Source organism: Sphaerodactylus townsendi, linkage group LG02 (assembly GCF_021028975.2).
Source record: "Sphaerodactylus townsendi isolate TG3544 linkage group LG02, MPM_Stown_v2.3, whole genome shotgun sequence".
NCBI classification, from domain to species: domain Eukaryota; kingdom Metazoa; phylum Chordata; class Lepidosauria; order Squamata; family Sphaerodactylidae; genus Sphaerodactylus; species Sphaerodactylus townsendi.
The window spans coordinates 77,261,462-77,278,955 of NC_059426.1; the positions used below are offsets into that span (position 1 = coordinate 77,261,462).

Sequence of the window (17,494 nt, forward strand, 5' to 3'; positions counted from 1 at the left end):
ACCATCAATGGCTGGATCAACAACCTCCTCACTCTTAAAGGACATCTCTTAGTAATGAACGATGCAGCCATTAAAAAATGGTTTAAATGCTACTTCTTTCCCCCCACCCATTAACGAGAGCACTTTGTACTGTAACCTTAAGAGATCTCTTCTTTCTCACCTTCACCAAGATCAGTAAGGACTCTTTTGGCTTGGCTGCAGAGATGCACTGGCCAAAGCACAGGTAAATAGTGTAGTCAGGAGAGATTTTTCTTCGATTTTCATGGAAATCCTTCAGTTCTGGTGGAAATAAAGATAAAACTGCCTTAGGACTAAATAAGCCATTTCGGTCTCTGGAACACTCTCGGTGGCATATATTAATGTAGGGTAAGATTCAGAGAAGAACAGTTTGTATAATCTAGCAGCCAATATAGATCTTTACATATTTGTATTGTAGGCCAGTTTTAACAGTAGATTTATGCTGCATCCTGTACTACCTTAAAGACCAACAAGATTTCCCGGGTATCAGCTTTTGACAGTCAAAAGTTCACTTCTATCTGATAAAGGGAGCTTTGACTCTGAAAAGCTTATAGCCCTAGAATCGTGTTGGTCTTTAAGGTGCTATTGGGTTCTAATCTAGCTCTTCTACTGTAGACGCACCTGAAACCATCAGCCAATCAAGTTTAACTGTACCTCAAATACTCATTTGTAATTACTATGTGCATTATGCATAATATGCATTATTAAGTGACAGTTGTGCAAGTTCATACAGCATGGCTGTAGGGTGCCTAGTGTAATGGAGCAGTTCAAGTGCCTTGGGGGAGTGGAGGGATAGGCATTGTCCCCTCCAACTGTGCAACAGAATTCTAGAAGAAATCTTATAGCCCCTAAAAATCTTGCCAGCTTCTAAAAACTCAATGTTGTATAAAAAGAGATTAATCAAGGAATATATTTGTGGTGCCATGTGTTGCTGGAGGCTTTTGATGTATGCTTTTTCAGTCTGTCAAAGAGTTTAATCTCTCTGAACCTCTCTGTGCTTTATAAGCAGACAAGCCAATCAGGAAACATGAAAGTGTACATTCTTAGCATGATAACTCCTATGCCCAATACCTGTTTCATCTGATTCGCCCCCATCTGGCCATAACACAGCTAAATAAGGAATAAGAACAGACTTCAGGACCTGGGCTGGCTGATAATTACAGGGCAAGGGTGCTTGCCAGACTACTGATTGCTTCCTACCTTTTATGAGCGTATTTTTAAATTGTGCAGTATGGCAATGGCTCAAGACTTTTTTGGCAATTACAAGGGATGTTTTCTGACATGGTTATGGGCTGTGGTGTCCCTGAGTATGGTTAGAAGGTGCATGATGTAGCCACACAGCTGAAGCTACACAAGTCTCATTCTGATCAGTGTCAAGGTGCAGCATCTTTCAGGAACCCTACATAAGCTTCCTGGGTTTCATGATGAAAGTACAGCAGAATATAAACACAGTAGGGTTGATTCAACCACCTTCTGAGCAGCCTTCCTCCAATGGAAGAGTCACTTAATTTCAGGGAAGGCTGCTTAGACTGGAGAAGTGATTCAAACTTAAACCAAAAGGAAAAGAAATATTTTAATTAATAAATAAAAATGAAGTGATATACCCAGTGGTGGGATTCAAATAATTTAACAACTGGTTCCAGTGGTGAGATTAAAATAATTTAACAACTGGTTGTTTACAAGCACCATTTTAACAACTGGTTCTGCCAAAGTGGTGTGAATCTGCTGAATCCCACCACTGGATATACCCCAGTAAAGTGATATACCCCCAAATAAGATTGGTAGCATTTTGACACATGCCAGAATTCCAATTCAATAAACCATACTCCAAATGCTCCCCCAGATGTTTTGCAGGCAATGGCAAAAGGGATAAGCTCATAACCACCATTTTAAAATAAAAATTCTGTATAAAATCATCTCAAAACACTGCATGGAAGAAATGCCACCTTTTTACAGAATCACCTTGCCAAAACTGCTTGTAGTCAAAGATCTCCGTTTCTGTACCCCGTCGCAAGCATGTAATCAAAGGTCCCAGTTTCTGTACTCCATTGAATTGTGAATGCTGACCCATGTTATCCAGCTGTTTAGAGAATGCCCAATAGACTCTACTTTTATCCAGTCGTTTGGCATAGATCTTATGGTTCTTTTCATACAGCAGCAAGCCTGCATTCTGCAGCAGGGTCAAGGTATGCCTCATTTGTTTCTGATCAGGAAGCTCCTCTGGGTTTGGAAATTGTATTAGCTGGGGGTTGCCAAAAGTAGGGCCACAGTCATGAAGCTTGTTATAGGTGAACATACAGCTGTTCACCATCACTTCTGTTTCATGCAGTGGTTTCCCACGGTAGTAGATGGAGATGTTCAGATGAGAGGTGACAGTTGCTGCAAGAAACAAGGTTGCACTTATTCTTGGAAGTCTAACTGGGAAGGAGCCAGGTGGCAGGAGGGCACTGCACACTGGAGAAAGCAGAACACAGGGCATGGCAAGATGCATACCTGAAACATTTTATAAAGCTGCTAGGAAGACTGAGGACAGCTTTTTTGACAATAATGGGTAGATAATAACCAAATAGTGAAAGATTTATGAAGAAGTCCCAAATACTGAAACAAGGAAGTTGCACCTGTGGCTCAACTAAAATTGAGAGAACTAGGTAAATTTTAATACATTATGTTACACTCTGGATTTAAACTAAAGTATTTTTTTTAAATCTACACCCTTTAGATTAGGCCTAATCACACAAGACAAAGTCTTTTTGTCCACCAAGGATTCTATAGACAGATGTGCTGCAGGAATTCTGTGCTTGGTACCAAAGTGCCTGGCATGTGTGGGGCCCAATGGACTGGAATTATGACACACAGGGACTTATGCCTCCCTTCCCCAGCACCATCTCCATTGACGTGAAGAAGACCCAAGGAGGTCACCACCTGTATCTTTGGGGAAGCCTACATGTAGCACATCAGTACATACAAGTTTCCCCAGCAGACCAAAAAGCAGCTTCCTGGAGCCATTTCAGTCCTAGAAAATGGTGCCATCTGTGCATGTGTAGGTTTAAGCTCACCTTCCTCACAGTCCTAATTCAAATGGCACTTCTGCAAACATTAAATTATGAGCACAGAACTCCAAGGGCGCATTTCTTGATAAGACCCATAATGGATACAAGGACTGTATAATGTGTGATTAGGCCTGAAGGGAAACAAGATCAGCAGCAAAATTCTTCATAACAATGATGGCAGAAATGTTCTTTTAGCATTCTATAGAAGTTAGTAAATTCCACATTAATTGCAGGTTAGCATCCAAAGTCGTTTTTTAACAACAAAATCCTCCCAGATCTCTAAAGGAGGCTCCCAGCTGCAAAAGCTGTTGGAGAGTGGAAGAGAAGACCCTGGCTCCATTCGGTGAAGGCACAGCAGCTGAACTGAAATGCTTGTCAGCACCAATCCTACCTGGGTCTTCAAGCCACAGAGTGTTCCTGTGCCCATTCAGACACAAGCAGGGTCTTAAGGCCCCTGGTGTGCATGCAGGGATTTGCAAGAGTGGTAAAGACCCAACGAAGAACTCTTGGAGACCTCTTTTACAGCCAGAATCCTTTTCAGCTTCCAAAAGCAATCCCATAACCAGATCAACCTTAACTCTTAGACAAGGTTCTGGGAGACCAGTGACTGTACCTCCTGCTGTCCCCTCTCCCTTTCAGAGTAGCTGCAGGGAAGTTTGCTTACTTTTATTCTCAAAGCCTTCATTCTCATCTAGTGTCCTCTCCTCATCACAGCTGCTATTTCCCCTGAAGAATATGCCATGAGACAAGACAGATGGCTGGGGAGTGGATTTAAGATCAACAGAATAGGACTAGGGGCATTACCTATCCTATCCTATGTTCTTCTCTGATCAGGTTTGGTGACTTTATGGCTGCAGCTCCCACTGTCTCATCATCAGGTATAGCCTTGGGGATTGATTGTCACCTTAAACAACAGCTTTGAAGGCAGCAAGCATAGGAAGCATTTAACTCCCCCCACCCCAATTTATTGGAACACTCCATAGATTTCCTTTTGAGACAGAAGGCAGGCCACGCCCAAGCCCTTACAAAAAGAACCACACCAGAACCACATTCACTCGGTTTAGAGCCAGTCACACAACAGCATAAGCAACACTTGTTCCTCAGCCCCAGCTGTGCTCTTCCAAACAGATGCTGCCCCCCTAAGCTCACTATTCAAGCAAGGCAGCATTCACTGACCTGTATTGTTCTGCAACGGACCAGTGTTGAGGGTGGGCTGTTCTGCTGAACAAGGGACATCAAGAGGCACAAGTAGGTTCTGATCTGTTATAGCTTGCTGGTTTACTGTCATTTGATAGTCATTCCTAGCTGTGTTGTTCATTGTCATGCCATTTCCTTGAGGTTCGTCATCCACAAAAACGTTTTGGATGAAGCAGTTGTCATTGCACGGTGCTTTCCCTAATATAGAACAGGAACATCTTAAATACAATTACTGTGAACATTAAATGCCTGTTTAGTAGCTGCCTGTCACTTTAAAAAGAAGAGAGGATCAGTGATGCGATTGGCCATGAAATGGAACGCTGGATACTCACCGTGATGGTCCTTCTCCTGTGGGGACAGGAGGACATCCTGTTTGGGTGATTCCCATCCCTTTCTGTAGGGAAGCAGGAAATGAATTTCCTTTTGCTTCCTGTCTTCTCACATGGGAGTCACCCATCCTCAGCTGGATCTTTCTGGAAACAGTGCTCAGCTAGCCCTTGAACTATAACAATAATGTCTGAATACTCTATGCACAATAATCGATGTATAACTTCTATTTGGACCTGAAGAGATCAGAAGGATAGTAACTGGAAGCAAAAGGTAAGGCAGTAATGTAACTTAACTAAACATTTAACCTTGGAATAAAGGCTGGATAGATGATTAAGACAACCAGGGAGGACCAAGGAGCCACAGAGAGACCAAAAGACATAGCCCAGAACTGGTAGTATCAACGCTGAAACATGAACCTCAGAAAGTGTTGATGGGACTCTCTGATTGGAATGTGTAGATATGCTTCCATGAGGGCCAGCAAGGTCAGAAAGTCCCCTGGTCTCCGTGATCAATCGGAGGGTTTCCATCCTGAAATGCCTCACCTTGATACACTGGTTCAAGAATTTGAAGTCCAGTATAGCCATCTAGTCTCTGTTGTTTGGAGACAGAAAAAAAGATTGTCCCATCAGTCTCTGTGGGAGGCACACTCTCTATGGTGTGAATGTCCAGTAGATGCTGAACTGCCGAATGGGTGCCAAGTTTTTTTTTCTTTTGCATGTGGGAGAGGAAATGAAATGCTGAGGTAGAATCCCTGAAAATTCTAAGGTCACAATCTCTATGGCCCATGTAGTCACACAAAGGGAGCCTGAGGGACCTGGTTTCTCTTCCTGGCTAGTACCGCTTTCCTCTACCCACAAAATGGTGTCTGTCATTGAAGTCAACTGGTGAGTGGGCCTCCCTTGGTGCACTTGTTCCCTGCACCAGCTCCAGCCTCAGGGTAGGCCGTTATTAGGGCTTCCAGATCCGAATCAGATGAAAAACTGTTGTCCATGCCTCTTCTCTCCATTGGTGTGGCTTATGGCAGAAAAAAAGTAACTGTGGCTTGTGTCTCGGCTCTGGGGCCCCCTACCAAGACCAGAACAGAAAGGAGGGAATAAAAGGAGAGGAGGAGGAACAGACTGAAGAGTTAGAGGAAAAAATTTGAAAAAGGAATAGAAATGTTATTGAGCTGTAGAGAGAAAAGGAGTAGAGCTAGGAATCAACTGCAAAACCTGTTTTCCCTGTCTGAAGCAGGAAAACAACTGAGGATGGGTGACTCCCATGTGAGAAGACAGAAAGTGAAAGGAAATTCATTTCCTGCCTCCCTAAGGTTGGGAATCACCCAAACAAGATGTCCTCCTGCTCCATCAGGAGAACATCTGTAACACAACTTTCCAGAACCTGATTTCATTGTATTCTTTTTCAGCAGGTACAACGGTAACAGTGACATTAATGACAGCCTATTAGTGACAACAATACCTTCCAGCGATCACTGCAGGCAGAGATTTCAAATCCCTTTAGGAAGGAAATCATAGTATACCAGTGATGTGTGCCTAGAAAGTTCCACATTACTCAAGATCCTTTCAACTGGGTGACAAGGAATGAGTCTGGCAGCACCTCTCTCCAGAAGAGACAACACTGAGACTTGTAGCTCAAAACCGAGTCATGCATGTTTGCTATCCAAAAGGAAGGGGGTGTTTCTTGGCAATGGTAGCTGCTCAGAGTTTCCATGGGCAGAAGGAGTGCCTGCAGGGCACAACTTTCTCACCAACCCCTCCTGCTGCAGCCCAAACTGCCCCACCCCTTGCTGAATTAGGGAGCTTTCAAGAAAGAGTAGGAGGAGGTAAAGAAGCCATCCTCTGATGGCAGCAGGCTCTCTATAAATGGGAATGCTATCCTGGATCTAAGACTTCCCATTAATTTGAAAGATACAACAAAACAATTTCAAATCATATGCCTGTTTGAAGGAGTAAAGTCAAGAGGAAGAAGGAAGGCTATGCAGTATAAAATAGAATTGCCCTTTCAGTTGTCCAGTGTGCTATCATAAAAGCCCGATTGGAGGGGATCACAGAACTGATGGTAGCCTGAAAAAGGCCTTGCATAGCATTGCTGTCTTCCTTAGCAGCAGCATCTTGGAGTCAACAGCAATTTGCCCCAGTTTAGAACAAGACGGTATAACTTTATCACTTACAGCATGCTGAGTTCACTGTAAAGTCTTATTTTCTGAACAGTTATAGCCCTGACTACATCTTATACTGCAACACACTCTCTGGGCCCCACACACAAAAAAGAGAAACCTAACTTTATTTTAGAGCAGGGGTCCCCAAACTTTTTAAACAGGGGGCCAGTTCACTGTCCCTCAGACTGTTGGAGGGCCAGACTAAAAAAAACTATGATCAAATTCCTATGCACAAATGATTATAAAATGTTTGATTTCACCTTTCAGCCTTTCTGTCATGGTCTATTTTTAGAACAGTGACCAAAGTATGTCAAGTACAGGGTGGGCTCCAAATATTGTTGGGGAGGCTGTGGAATACCTTCCCCTGTAAAAAAAAAAGCAGAACTTTCCCAATGAAGCTTTCCATCTAACCCAGGATTAGGTATCTTCCTGGGTTCTTCCTCCCTAGCAGCCAGCAAGCGATTCGCCAGCCTGGCTGATGCCAATGGGAGTGAGGCGGAACAGAAAGCCTGAGAGCAACACATGGAGTAGCCGAGAGGGAAGGGCGGAGCAGGCGTTGCCACGTGTAAGGTTTCCAACTTTGGGTCAGAAAATTCATGGAGACTTGGGGGTGCCATCATGTAATTGCAATCAACAGCCATTGGGGCCGGTTCCTCCTCTCCCTCGAGCCCCCACTGCACATGAATGGAGCCATCACCGCCATGCCTGGCGGGCCGGATAAATGCCTTCAGGGGGCTACATTTGGCCCCCGGGCCGTAGTTTGGGGATCCCTGTTTTAGAGCTCTGAGGTGCAGAATAGTAAACTGCAGTACTGCAGTTCAAGCTCTGCTCATGACCTGAGTTCAATCCCAACGGAAGTCAGTTTATGCAGCCATCCATCCTTCTGAGGTCAGTAAAATGAGTACCCAGCTTGCTGCTGGTGGGGAGGAGGGGTAAAATGTAGACAGCTGGGGAAGGCAATGAGGCAACTACTCTGTTAACATAATCTGCTCAGTAAACATGATGTGACATCACCCCATGGGTCAGTAATGACCTGGTGCCGACCTTTACCTTTACATAATGCACAAAACATTTGACTTCATCTTGGTACTTCTGAGCACATTTGAATGATATATTAGATAACATCCATGTGTGAGTGTTTACACCTGAATAATTAAGACAAAACCAAAAACAGAATTACTCACCAACATTGTTAAATTGATCTAGACCAGGAATGGCATTTTGTTGAGCACACTGCAGTGCAAGTGTGACCGATGACTGGGAATTTACATTTGGTATGGACATGGGTTCATAATAGCTATTCTCCACAGGCAGATTCGGAACTCCATTTGCTGGTGGCAGGCAAATACTTTGGTCAACACGAGGGACTGTCTGACAATGGTCTTGTACGTATGCAGCTTTTGGGAACAAAGAGTGGGGGGAGTCAGTAGCAGGAAAAAACCCTCAAAGCATACTACATCATACTAGAGACAGAATACTAAATGGACAACCAAACACAAAATCAAAAGGGTGTGCCCTTGACTGGTAAATTAAATAAAAATAGTGCAAAAAAGTTCTGCCCTCCTATCCCTCCACATACACTCTCCTCCCTTTGCTCTTTGTGTCTTGTCACTTAAAGACTAAGTCTAGGTGCTTGACCCAAATTGTATGACTCTAGTCTACCTCTTCCACTAGACTACCCTCTTTTTACCTCATGCTAGAACAGGCTATGTGAAAGAAGGAGAAACATTTTTGTGGTAGCTGGGCAAGTCCTGTCCTAGTAGAGTGTGGCCAGAGATGCAACAGTCTGGCCTGGAGGAAAGAAGTAGGCCAAGCCCAGAGGCAGGACAGAGTCAAGGGTCAGTGGAGACTAGTGGGTCAAGTCTGGCCTGACATGCATTATCACAAAATTAGAAGACACCACAAGGGCCATCAAGTCCAACCCCCTGTGATGCAAGAATACAGTCACAGCACTCCTGAGGGCCGTCCATCCTGTGTTTAAAAACCTCCAAAGAAGACTCCACCACACTCCAAGGCAATGCATTCCACTGTCAAACAGCCATTATCAGGAAGTTCTTCCTAATTTAAGTGGAATCTCTTTTCTTGTACCTTGAATCCATTACTCCTTGCCCTGGACAGAACCCTGTGGCACCCACCAGTCACTTCTCTTTAGAAGCAGAAAACAAGCCTGCTTCCTTTTCAACATGAATGGTTCATTTCCCCTGGCTTCTTATTTAAGGTTTTTTTTCCCCTCCCACTGCTGGGTTCTTGTGGAGTGACAGCCTCAGCATCGCTGACTAGGAAAGGGGTGCCGTTGGGCATGCGTGGTCTGGCGTGAGGTTCAAGGGGCAGGGCCAGTTGTTCAGCCAAGACTTAAAAGTGGCAAACAGGAAAACCTGGGAGTAGTTTATGGAAAAGGGTCTGGACATCTTGCAGCCAGTGTTGGGTGAGTGTAACAACACAGACACGCCGCAAATAAAGCCCTATTGGAAAGTGCCAACTTGTGTTCAAGTGAGTCTGTGAGGCGGTAGGAGGATGTCACCACATAGCTTGCTACAGTTTCAATCAAGTTGTCTGTCCTGTCCAACAATTTTCATAAGGAACAAGATATTTTTAAGAAACAGAAGTGCAAAGTGACTTCCAAGTCTCTTTGACTAATCGCCCTGATATATATATTTAGTTTATGCCAGGAGTCCCCAATGTGGTGCTCACCAAGTCCCCCCCCTCCCCACTGGTATAGCTCTTGCCTAGCAAGGTTTCCAATTTGTCTTGAGAAATTTGATTGTCTGTGCAGATTTTTTTAAAAACATTGCTAAGGGAGAAGGTACCAGCACAGCACAAGGATCTTTAATATGTGAGCAAAGGTAAGCCAAACAAGAAATTTTGTGGCAGCCATTTCACCCACCACCCTGTGTCAGAATTCCAAAGAGGTCCACAGACTACAAGAGGTTGGGGACCCCTCGTATAGGCCATAGCTCCTTATATTTTGGACAGCTGCATGGTACAAAGTGATCTGTGAAATAGTCCTTGGTTATTCACTACACACATATATATATATGGATTCACTACACATAATTGTAGTTGCAAACCTTGGGACAGGATAAACTACATGCATGATTTATAGGACGGCCTAAAAGTTGAATAAAATAAAAACAAACAAAAAATAAAGTAGCAACTGTGCAGCAGTTATTCATTAGTGGCAAGTTTTGAAGGACAGGCACATGAAGATTTTGAAGCAGACCTACCAAAAGGATTGTCAGTGTCTTCAGCTAGGGCAGGGTCCAGTGAGATCTGCTGAGCTTCAGTCAGTTTCAGGTTAGTTTGCTCAATAACCCATCTGAGTGTATCAGAAGTGCATGGATAGCAGTTTTCAGATGTATTTTCATTTTGCACTGTAGAATACACGGACACTCACATTACAACACAATGTTTAAAAGATGTTTATTCTGAGACCTTTCAGGTTCACACACTCTACAAAAGGAAGACTCTTTCTCAGGCTGTTGGGCTGAAGAGATAGCAAACCTCATCTCTGTATCAAACCAAGGACATGATGTGAAACAGCACGCTCACTGAACAGCATTGTATAACTGCTGGGCTGGTTCATGTCATCTATACCCTGGTTCTGTTTGCTGCTGCTAATGAGCACAAGGGAGTGGAACTTTTAAACTTCATGCATAGATAGAACATTTAGACAAATGAGAAATTCCCTTTTTTAACTAAAGTAGCAAAGAGAGCAAAAAAAACTTGCTGAAGGTATGTGATTATTAGTAAGCTAAGTAGTATTGGAATGAGTGAATCATTACTAGATCTCCATGTCAGATTCAAAGCTTACCCCTGTTTACCAACAACAGTTGCTCCCAGAAGCTTTCTAGTAAAAAGCAAACAACAAAGAAAGTCCAGCGCTTTACTATATTTCAACATAACTCGCACAAGCATGAAGCTTGAAGCATGAAGCCTTATACCAGTGGTTCTCAACCTGGGGGTCAAATGACCCTTTCACAGGGGTCGCCTAAGACTCTCTGCATCAGTGTTCTCCATCTGTAAAATGGATAAATGTTAGGGTTGGAGGTCACCACAACATGAGGAACTGTATTAAAGTGTCACAGCTTTAGGAAGGTTGAGAACCACTGCCTTATACTGAGTCGGACCCTTGTCTGATAAAGGTCAGTGTGATTGACACATTAGGTTCCACCTCTCGCTAGACCAGGGGTCTGAAACCTGCAGCTCTACAGGTGTTCATGGACTACAATTCCCATCAGCCGCTGCCAGAATGGCCAATTGGGATTTGTAGTCCATGAACATCTGGAGAGCTGCAGGTTGCAGACCCCTGCGCTAGACAAATGGGAGCAGACAAAACGTTAGCGAGAAATCGTTGGAAAACAGCAGCTAAAGAGCAGTTGAGAATTGGCAGCTAGAAAGTGAGAGGGAAAAGAATATGTCTAACTGAGTGAAGCTGAGGTCAAAATGGAAGAAAAGTCCATTCATAACAAAAATCCCAAATGCTGAAATAGGGCAGAGGTTCAAGAGAACAGAAATGGTTGTAACTTCTCCCTGACTTTCTTCAGTTACGTTCAAACCATAAATTAAAGTTAACTCCTTGTTTGTTTAATTCTGTGGGATTTGTATACATATTCCTTTTCCTGAGAGACACCAATGAAGATCTTGGTCTATGCATATTTTAGGATATGAATAAATGGTGGCAAGCTGTGGATGGAACAGTGTTTGAGCCCGCAAACCCAATACTCTACGAAGAGTGAGAGATGAAATGGTCATGGCTTTCCAAAGATTTTAAGAGAGACAAGAAGGGCAGCAGCATGTGATGGTTTGACCTACAGATAACCCTGAGCCTGAGAGAAGTGTACAGAACGGGAGTAACTCTGTGTGAGTGGAAAAGGGGTGGTTCCAAAGGGTCCCAGGCAGGGGCCTTTCATGCCACCTATTATCTGATCTCTTAAAACTTGGAGATGCTAGAAATTGAACTTGAGCCTTTCCAAATGCCACCTATTATCTGATCTCTTAAAACTTGGAGATGCTAGAAATTGAACTTGAGCCTTTCCAAATGCCAAACTCTACCATCAAGCCTCTAAGCTGAGCAGACTCATTCATTCAAAAGAATGAGCTTATTAACAACACACAGTGGTGAATCTTACAATTTTTGACAAGATAAAGAAATCATATAAAGCCTATTAATACTTATACACTTTGGCTAGACTGTTCAGAATTGCCAGTGCACAAATGGCACTGATGATTCCACCCTTGTTGGTTCATATGCAACTACTTGACTATTCTGTTGTCAATTTCTTTAATGTAGGAAGACTCAAGATTCTGAATAAGAGTTCCCTACTGCCCAGTCTTTCTAGGGATTGGCAACACATCTACATCAATAGCCTTTACCCAAAACAGAGATTAAGGATGACAGAAAAATGTGATAGTCATTATATTCACAAAAAGGGAAATTAACTTCCAATAATGCACTAGGTGGCAGTGACGTAGGTATAGATTTTTTATGGGGTGGGTTCAGGGGGTGGGTTCGGGGGTGGGGCCACACCTCCACCCACCCCTGGGAGCATGGCCACGTCTCCCCCAGCCCCGTCCCCAGGCTCCGGGCTTATAATAGCAGCTCTCTAAGGCCAGGGATGGCAGACTCCCGGCAGACAAGTAATGAGATATTTTCCCAAAAAACATACAAATTGTGAGTAGCCAAACTGACTCATGGAAAAAGTCCTGGCACAAAAGTACAATACTAAGACCAACCAATATTACAATAGTGAGCACAAGCTTATAATTCATGGTTGCACTATGCTTCCAACAGATCAACAAGCTACTTACAAGTGTTCATTTATATTTTGTCACCACAAATGTCAAGTACATACAACTTTCGGTAGCATACCTGGGCCTGGATTCCCCAGTGACAGAGCTCCTAAAGTAACTTCTACCTCCTGCTGTCAAAATAAAACAGAATCTTTCAGTTCAATACAGACTAATGAGCAAAGTATGAAAAGAACATTACATGGTGTCCTGTACATGAAAATTGGGGGGCTTTCAAATGTCATACTATTAATTTGGGGGTGGGGGGTGTGTGAAATGAAAGGAAGCTTGCATTTCATCCTGAGTGTTTTTTCCCCATATGAAATGTTTAGGTCTTTTGAGCTTCATAACATATTAGTGGGAATTTTCACACCTGAAGGTTACAGCAACTCTTGGTTAAACAGAATTTGCAGTACAAATGACAAAATCGCTGGACAGAAGATTTGCATGACAGAATGTATTTCCATGTTATCTCCCATTAACATAAACAGCACAGGACAGAATCAAAAGCAATGTAAGCCTCATATGTGAAAAGTTTCCAGTATGTTACAGAAGTATACTGAAGACAGACATTTAATGCAGTTAAGTATTCTGAGCAGTGTTGGTTTTAACCTTATAACAAACCCAGTTGAAGCCTCAAATGTATCAACAGTCTTAAATTTATGGCTGTATAAACATTCAGTCTAAGTTCTTCAGTGTTGAAAAAAGCCAAGATAGGAAATGCTTGAAATCAGAAAAGTTACAAATAGACAGTTGTGAAAAGCCAGCAAAACATGGGAGCAAAAGAGAAACCATAACCTAGGCACAGAACTCTGCTAGTGCTTTACGTCCTGGATCATCTTTCTTGCCTCACGAAGTACAACATAACAACCACTTCTTGAGGACACCGAATGGCGCTTACAAAAAGATGGTTGAACCATAGCTGCTTCGGAAACCCGATTAGCCATAATGTCTGCCCAGAGCCATTGCATTTCCTCTTTAGTTTTGCTATGATCAGACCAGTAAGAGTGAACTTATTGAACTCAAACTTTACAATCCTTTTGTGCCGTAAGTTGTACCTGTGGTAGAGGGGCAGGCCAGGGACGAGTTGGGAGTCTTTCACTGTGAAGTTTGATTTGCAACAGATCATCAGCAGGGTCACTCACACTGTCTTGAAGGAGGGGGGAAATCCCAGAGTTATTCCAAAGCAAAATGTTTCACACACATATACACTGCTTTATGTGTAGGTTAATTGTTCCTATGTTTGGAGGCGTCAACATTAATTCCAAGTTTCTCTACTTTCAGGTGCTCATCATGAGACAGGGCCTGGCGCTGGTGGCTCCAATAAGAAACACAGCACAAGAGCTCTCTCTCATATATATACACACACACAGCTCTTTCAAGTAGTCTAATCCATGCCCACAGCTGTCTTAGAGGATAAAAAAATCAGGAGCTGTGTTCAATGATTTCTAACACAGCATGTAGTGTGGGACAATGATAGCAGTTTTAATCTTTAATAGTCCATTTACAAGCTACAGTCCCTTACTTAACAGGAACAGGAGAAGAACAACTAGTCATTCCACAAAGATTTAAGAGCTAGGGAATGAACGAACATACTCTGAGACCTACAAAGGTTCAAAGAAATATGAACAATATTGACCTGCATGCAACTTTTCTTCAGAAATACAATAACATATGAATTCTCATAAAATATTACCAAGATGTTGACAATCAAAGTTTGAAACAAAGTGATACATCTTTTCTGCAGAATCTTAAGCACCCCAAAAGCAACAAAGGAGGTTTTGCATAAGCAGTTTGGAGTGATGTGTGTGCCTGCTTGAGAGAATAATCTTAAGGCTCTCTTTCTCACAGCCCTGCTTCCACATTCCCAGAAAAATTAAATGAGCACCACCATAAGAACCATAAGAACCCCCTTATGAACGGATTCCTTGCAACCCTGTTGACCTTACTTGAATTAATAGGAGGGAGAGCTTCTTGTGCTGCACTGAGAGGGATGATTTTATATACATGATGAGGATCAGGATCTTTCACGTCTCTCAGTAATTCAAACCTCTTCGTACTCATCAAGGCATTACGGAAGTTGGTTTTCCATCTGGTTAGGTCACATGAACCTTCCTCATACTTTCCACCAACTCTAGCCCACTCCTTCCATATGGACAGGCAGGACAATAAAAAAACAGGACTGATGTGAAATAAGCACAAACTAACAAGATCAGCTAAAATATACTAGATGTAAGCCACAGCCAGGAATGCTTTGTCAATAAATCTCTAGTTCATAAAGACCACCTTTTTTAAGTAAACAAAAATTAATATTCTGGAAAATTTTAATCCAATAGGATAATAAAGGAAGTTTCCTACTTAAATATCACATCACTAAATAATTTAGAAGAACCTCAGAAGAGAGTTTACACATTCAGTTTTTCATCCCAAACATTTAGAAGAAAATTACGTAGTTAAGCCTACTGTAACCACAGAAGTTCAAGATAAATGGCTATTTTAAGCAATAAAATCTGGTGAGGGCAATCTGGTTGTGACATCTGTCACCCCGTTGGTCACCAGGATTGATTTGACTGATCTGGCTGTCTAGGCGGGTGATCCCTAGCTTCCCCATCGCTCCACATGCATCCCTTCCAAAGCTGCAGGCTCGGTAGAAGAGGATAGAAGTAAAAAGTAAGTATATTAAAAGTAAGTGATTATCCCTAATATTAAGACAGCAATCAACATTAATGAAATTATTAACAGATCATAGTTTTGCTTTTCCATCTTAGTGCCAAGAAAACTTTTCCCTGAGTAAAATGGGAATCTCTTTCACATTCTAGATTCTTTTGGTGTATCATTTCAGAATCAGCTTTGCCTAATCCCATTAAATACCAACTCTCTGAATCAAATTTAAGATGGGATTTATAATACAAAGTACATCTACATGTGTAATATGGGAAAATATAATTATTGTTCTATAGTGCCAGTTTTATTTGATCCCAGTTTTAATAGAAACTTGATGAAGTGGATTTCTTCTTGTTTGGGAGGCTAATAAATATGAGGGCTGAATAAATCATGTTAAAAGTGTTCACAACTATCATAAAGGATAGGGCAGAAAGATTCCCAACGTCTTGACATTTTTTTCAGAATAGACATTTTTAATCGAGTAGCTTTGGAGATATGCCCATTAAACCAATTTGAAAGAATAACCAAACCCAAGCATTCTTTGGCCCAAATTTATCAGTGATTTGTCTTGAAAATAAAACAGACAATTTCACATTTTATTCTGTTGGTACGGCGTGGTATGTCTAATATTTGCCAATGTATTTTGGATAAAAAATTTCCCTTGCTGCCTGTTCCAATAACTTCCTAGCAGATAGGACAACTAAATTTGGCCAGTATTAGTAGGCTACCCTTACTTCAAGATAATAGATAACTCTGCCCTTGCAAAGTCCAAACTCCTACCATGTATACAAGTACACACAGGAAGAGACTGAAAAGCAGCTCAAGGATGTTTTTCAGGCTCAGATTACTTTGCATGTTACTGTAAAGGGCTTTGCACACATGCCAAAGAGCATGGCAAAGGAACACAATAAGTCATTCCAACTGACAGGGATTCATACCTGGAAAATCCTGTAATCATCAGCCACAAGATTTTTTCTTGACTTGTGTTTCCAAGGGATGCGAAAGGTGGTACAATTCTCATCCAGCCAGTATAAGCCATCATATGCTCGACTGTCGATTTGATTAACCAGCCAGTCAAAAAAACGGGGCTTCTGTGAGCCTCTGAAATAGCAACATTTAACTTCTGAGGAATCGTAGCCTAAGGACTACTTCTACAAATCCTAAACAACAAAATTGCTGGAAGTGCAGCAGCGTCTCATGTGCTGCTGCACATGAAACTAGTCTTAGAAACTAGTCAAGGCACACCTCTGGCAAAATAAAAACCTTACATAAAGATGTTTCATAATTTCAGAAATCAATACTTTGGCAGTTCAGGTAACAAAAAACAGTCTTTGTTATGGTTCTACAGTTGCTACAAACAGGAATCCATGAGACTGCAGAGGAAATGGTCATTGGACTGGTAGCTTCTAGAGCTGGAGGACTGCAGTTTAGCTGGAAACAGATTTTACAGTTTACATTGCAGTATACATGTTTTCAGAAGTTACCTGCATTCTTTCGTATTGCCAAAACATCATAAACAGAATATGCAGTTAGAGAAGGATCACGCACAATGATGACACTGATATATTTTATTGGGCTAATTACAACATTGCAGATTTATGGTTATGTTTTGAAGTACATATGATATTCTGCACGTTAGAGAGACAGTTTATTTACATCCATTGACCAGCAAATAAAACAGAGTATTCATATATCATAAGAACATAAGAAAGAGCCTGCTGGATCAGACCAGAAACCATCCAGTCCAGCAGTCTGCTACTCACAGTGGCCCACCAGATGCCCTTGGGAGCTCACATGCAGGATGTGAAAGCAATGGCCTGCTGCTGCTGCTGCTGCTGCTGTTCCTGAGTACCTGATCTGCTATTTGTAATCTCAGATCAAGGAGGATAAAGACTGGTAGCCATAGATCGACTTCACCATAAATCTGTCCAAGCCCCTTTATCACCTATCACCAGAGATTTCTGCACTCAGTAATATAGCAGAACTTCACCACTATATAAGAGATGGTTGCATCTTTATTTGCAAGCAAGCATTTTACTAAGGCATCGCCATCAAATGTAGGAAGCTTGGACAACAGAGGCAAAATTGAGCAGCTCCTGGTATCCCAATAGAATTCACAATGAAGTAAAATATGAGCAGTCATCACAATCGCACTGGAATTACAAGGGAACAGTCAATTCTCTATAGGTAGGTGTTGAATCTCCCTCTAAGCAAGCCTCATTAAGAGAGAATTAAACTGGGCTCTTGAAACAGCCCAACAAAGTTTAAAGCAAGTAATATGAATTAGATA

The 17,494-nt window shown here is 42.2% G+C and overlaps 1 protein-coding gene across 4 annotated transcripts in view; it reads right to left on the minus strand.

Moving 5' to 3' along the window:
* Nucleotides 1-17,494, minus strand: part of IRF7 (interferon regulatory factor 7) — a 27,184-nt gene that overhangs the window by 2,776 nt on the left and 6,914 nt on the right. Inside the window, exons 2-10 of one of the 4 annotated variants that reach the window (XM_048487111.1) lie at nucleotides 16,143-16,303; nucleotides 14,490-14,685; nucleotides 13,599-13,690; nucleotides 12,623-12,674; nucleotides 9,978-10,124; nucleotides 7,938-8,150; nucleotides 4,245-4,463; nucleotides 1,981-2,397; nucleotides 161-279 (exon numbers count right to left, since the gene is read on the minus strand). In XM_048487111.1, coding sequence (XP_048343068.1) covers nucleotides 161-279; nucleotides 1,981-2,397; nucleotides 4,245-4,463; nucleotides 7,938-8,150; nucleotides 9,978-10,124; nucleotides 12,623-12,674; nucleotides 13,599-13,690; nucleotides 14,490-14,685; nucleotides 16,143-16,303 — 1,616 coding nt within the window. Of the gene's footprint in view, nucleotides 1-160; nucleotides 280-1,980; nucleotides 2,398-4,244; nucleotides 4,464-7,937; nucleotides 8,151-9,977; nucleotides 10,125-12,622; nucleotides 12,675-13,598; nucleotides 13,691-14,489; nucleotides 14,686-16,142; nucleotides 16,306-17,494 lie in introns of all 4 variants that reach the window. The other 3 variants (XM_048487110.1, XM_048487109.1, XM_048487112.1) reach the window with 3 other exon arrangements.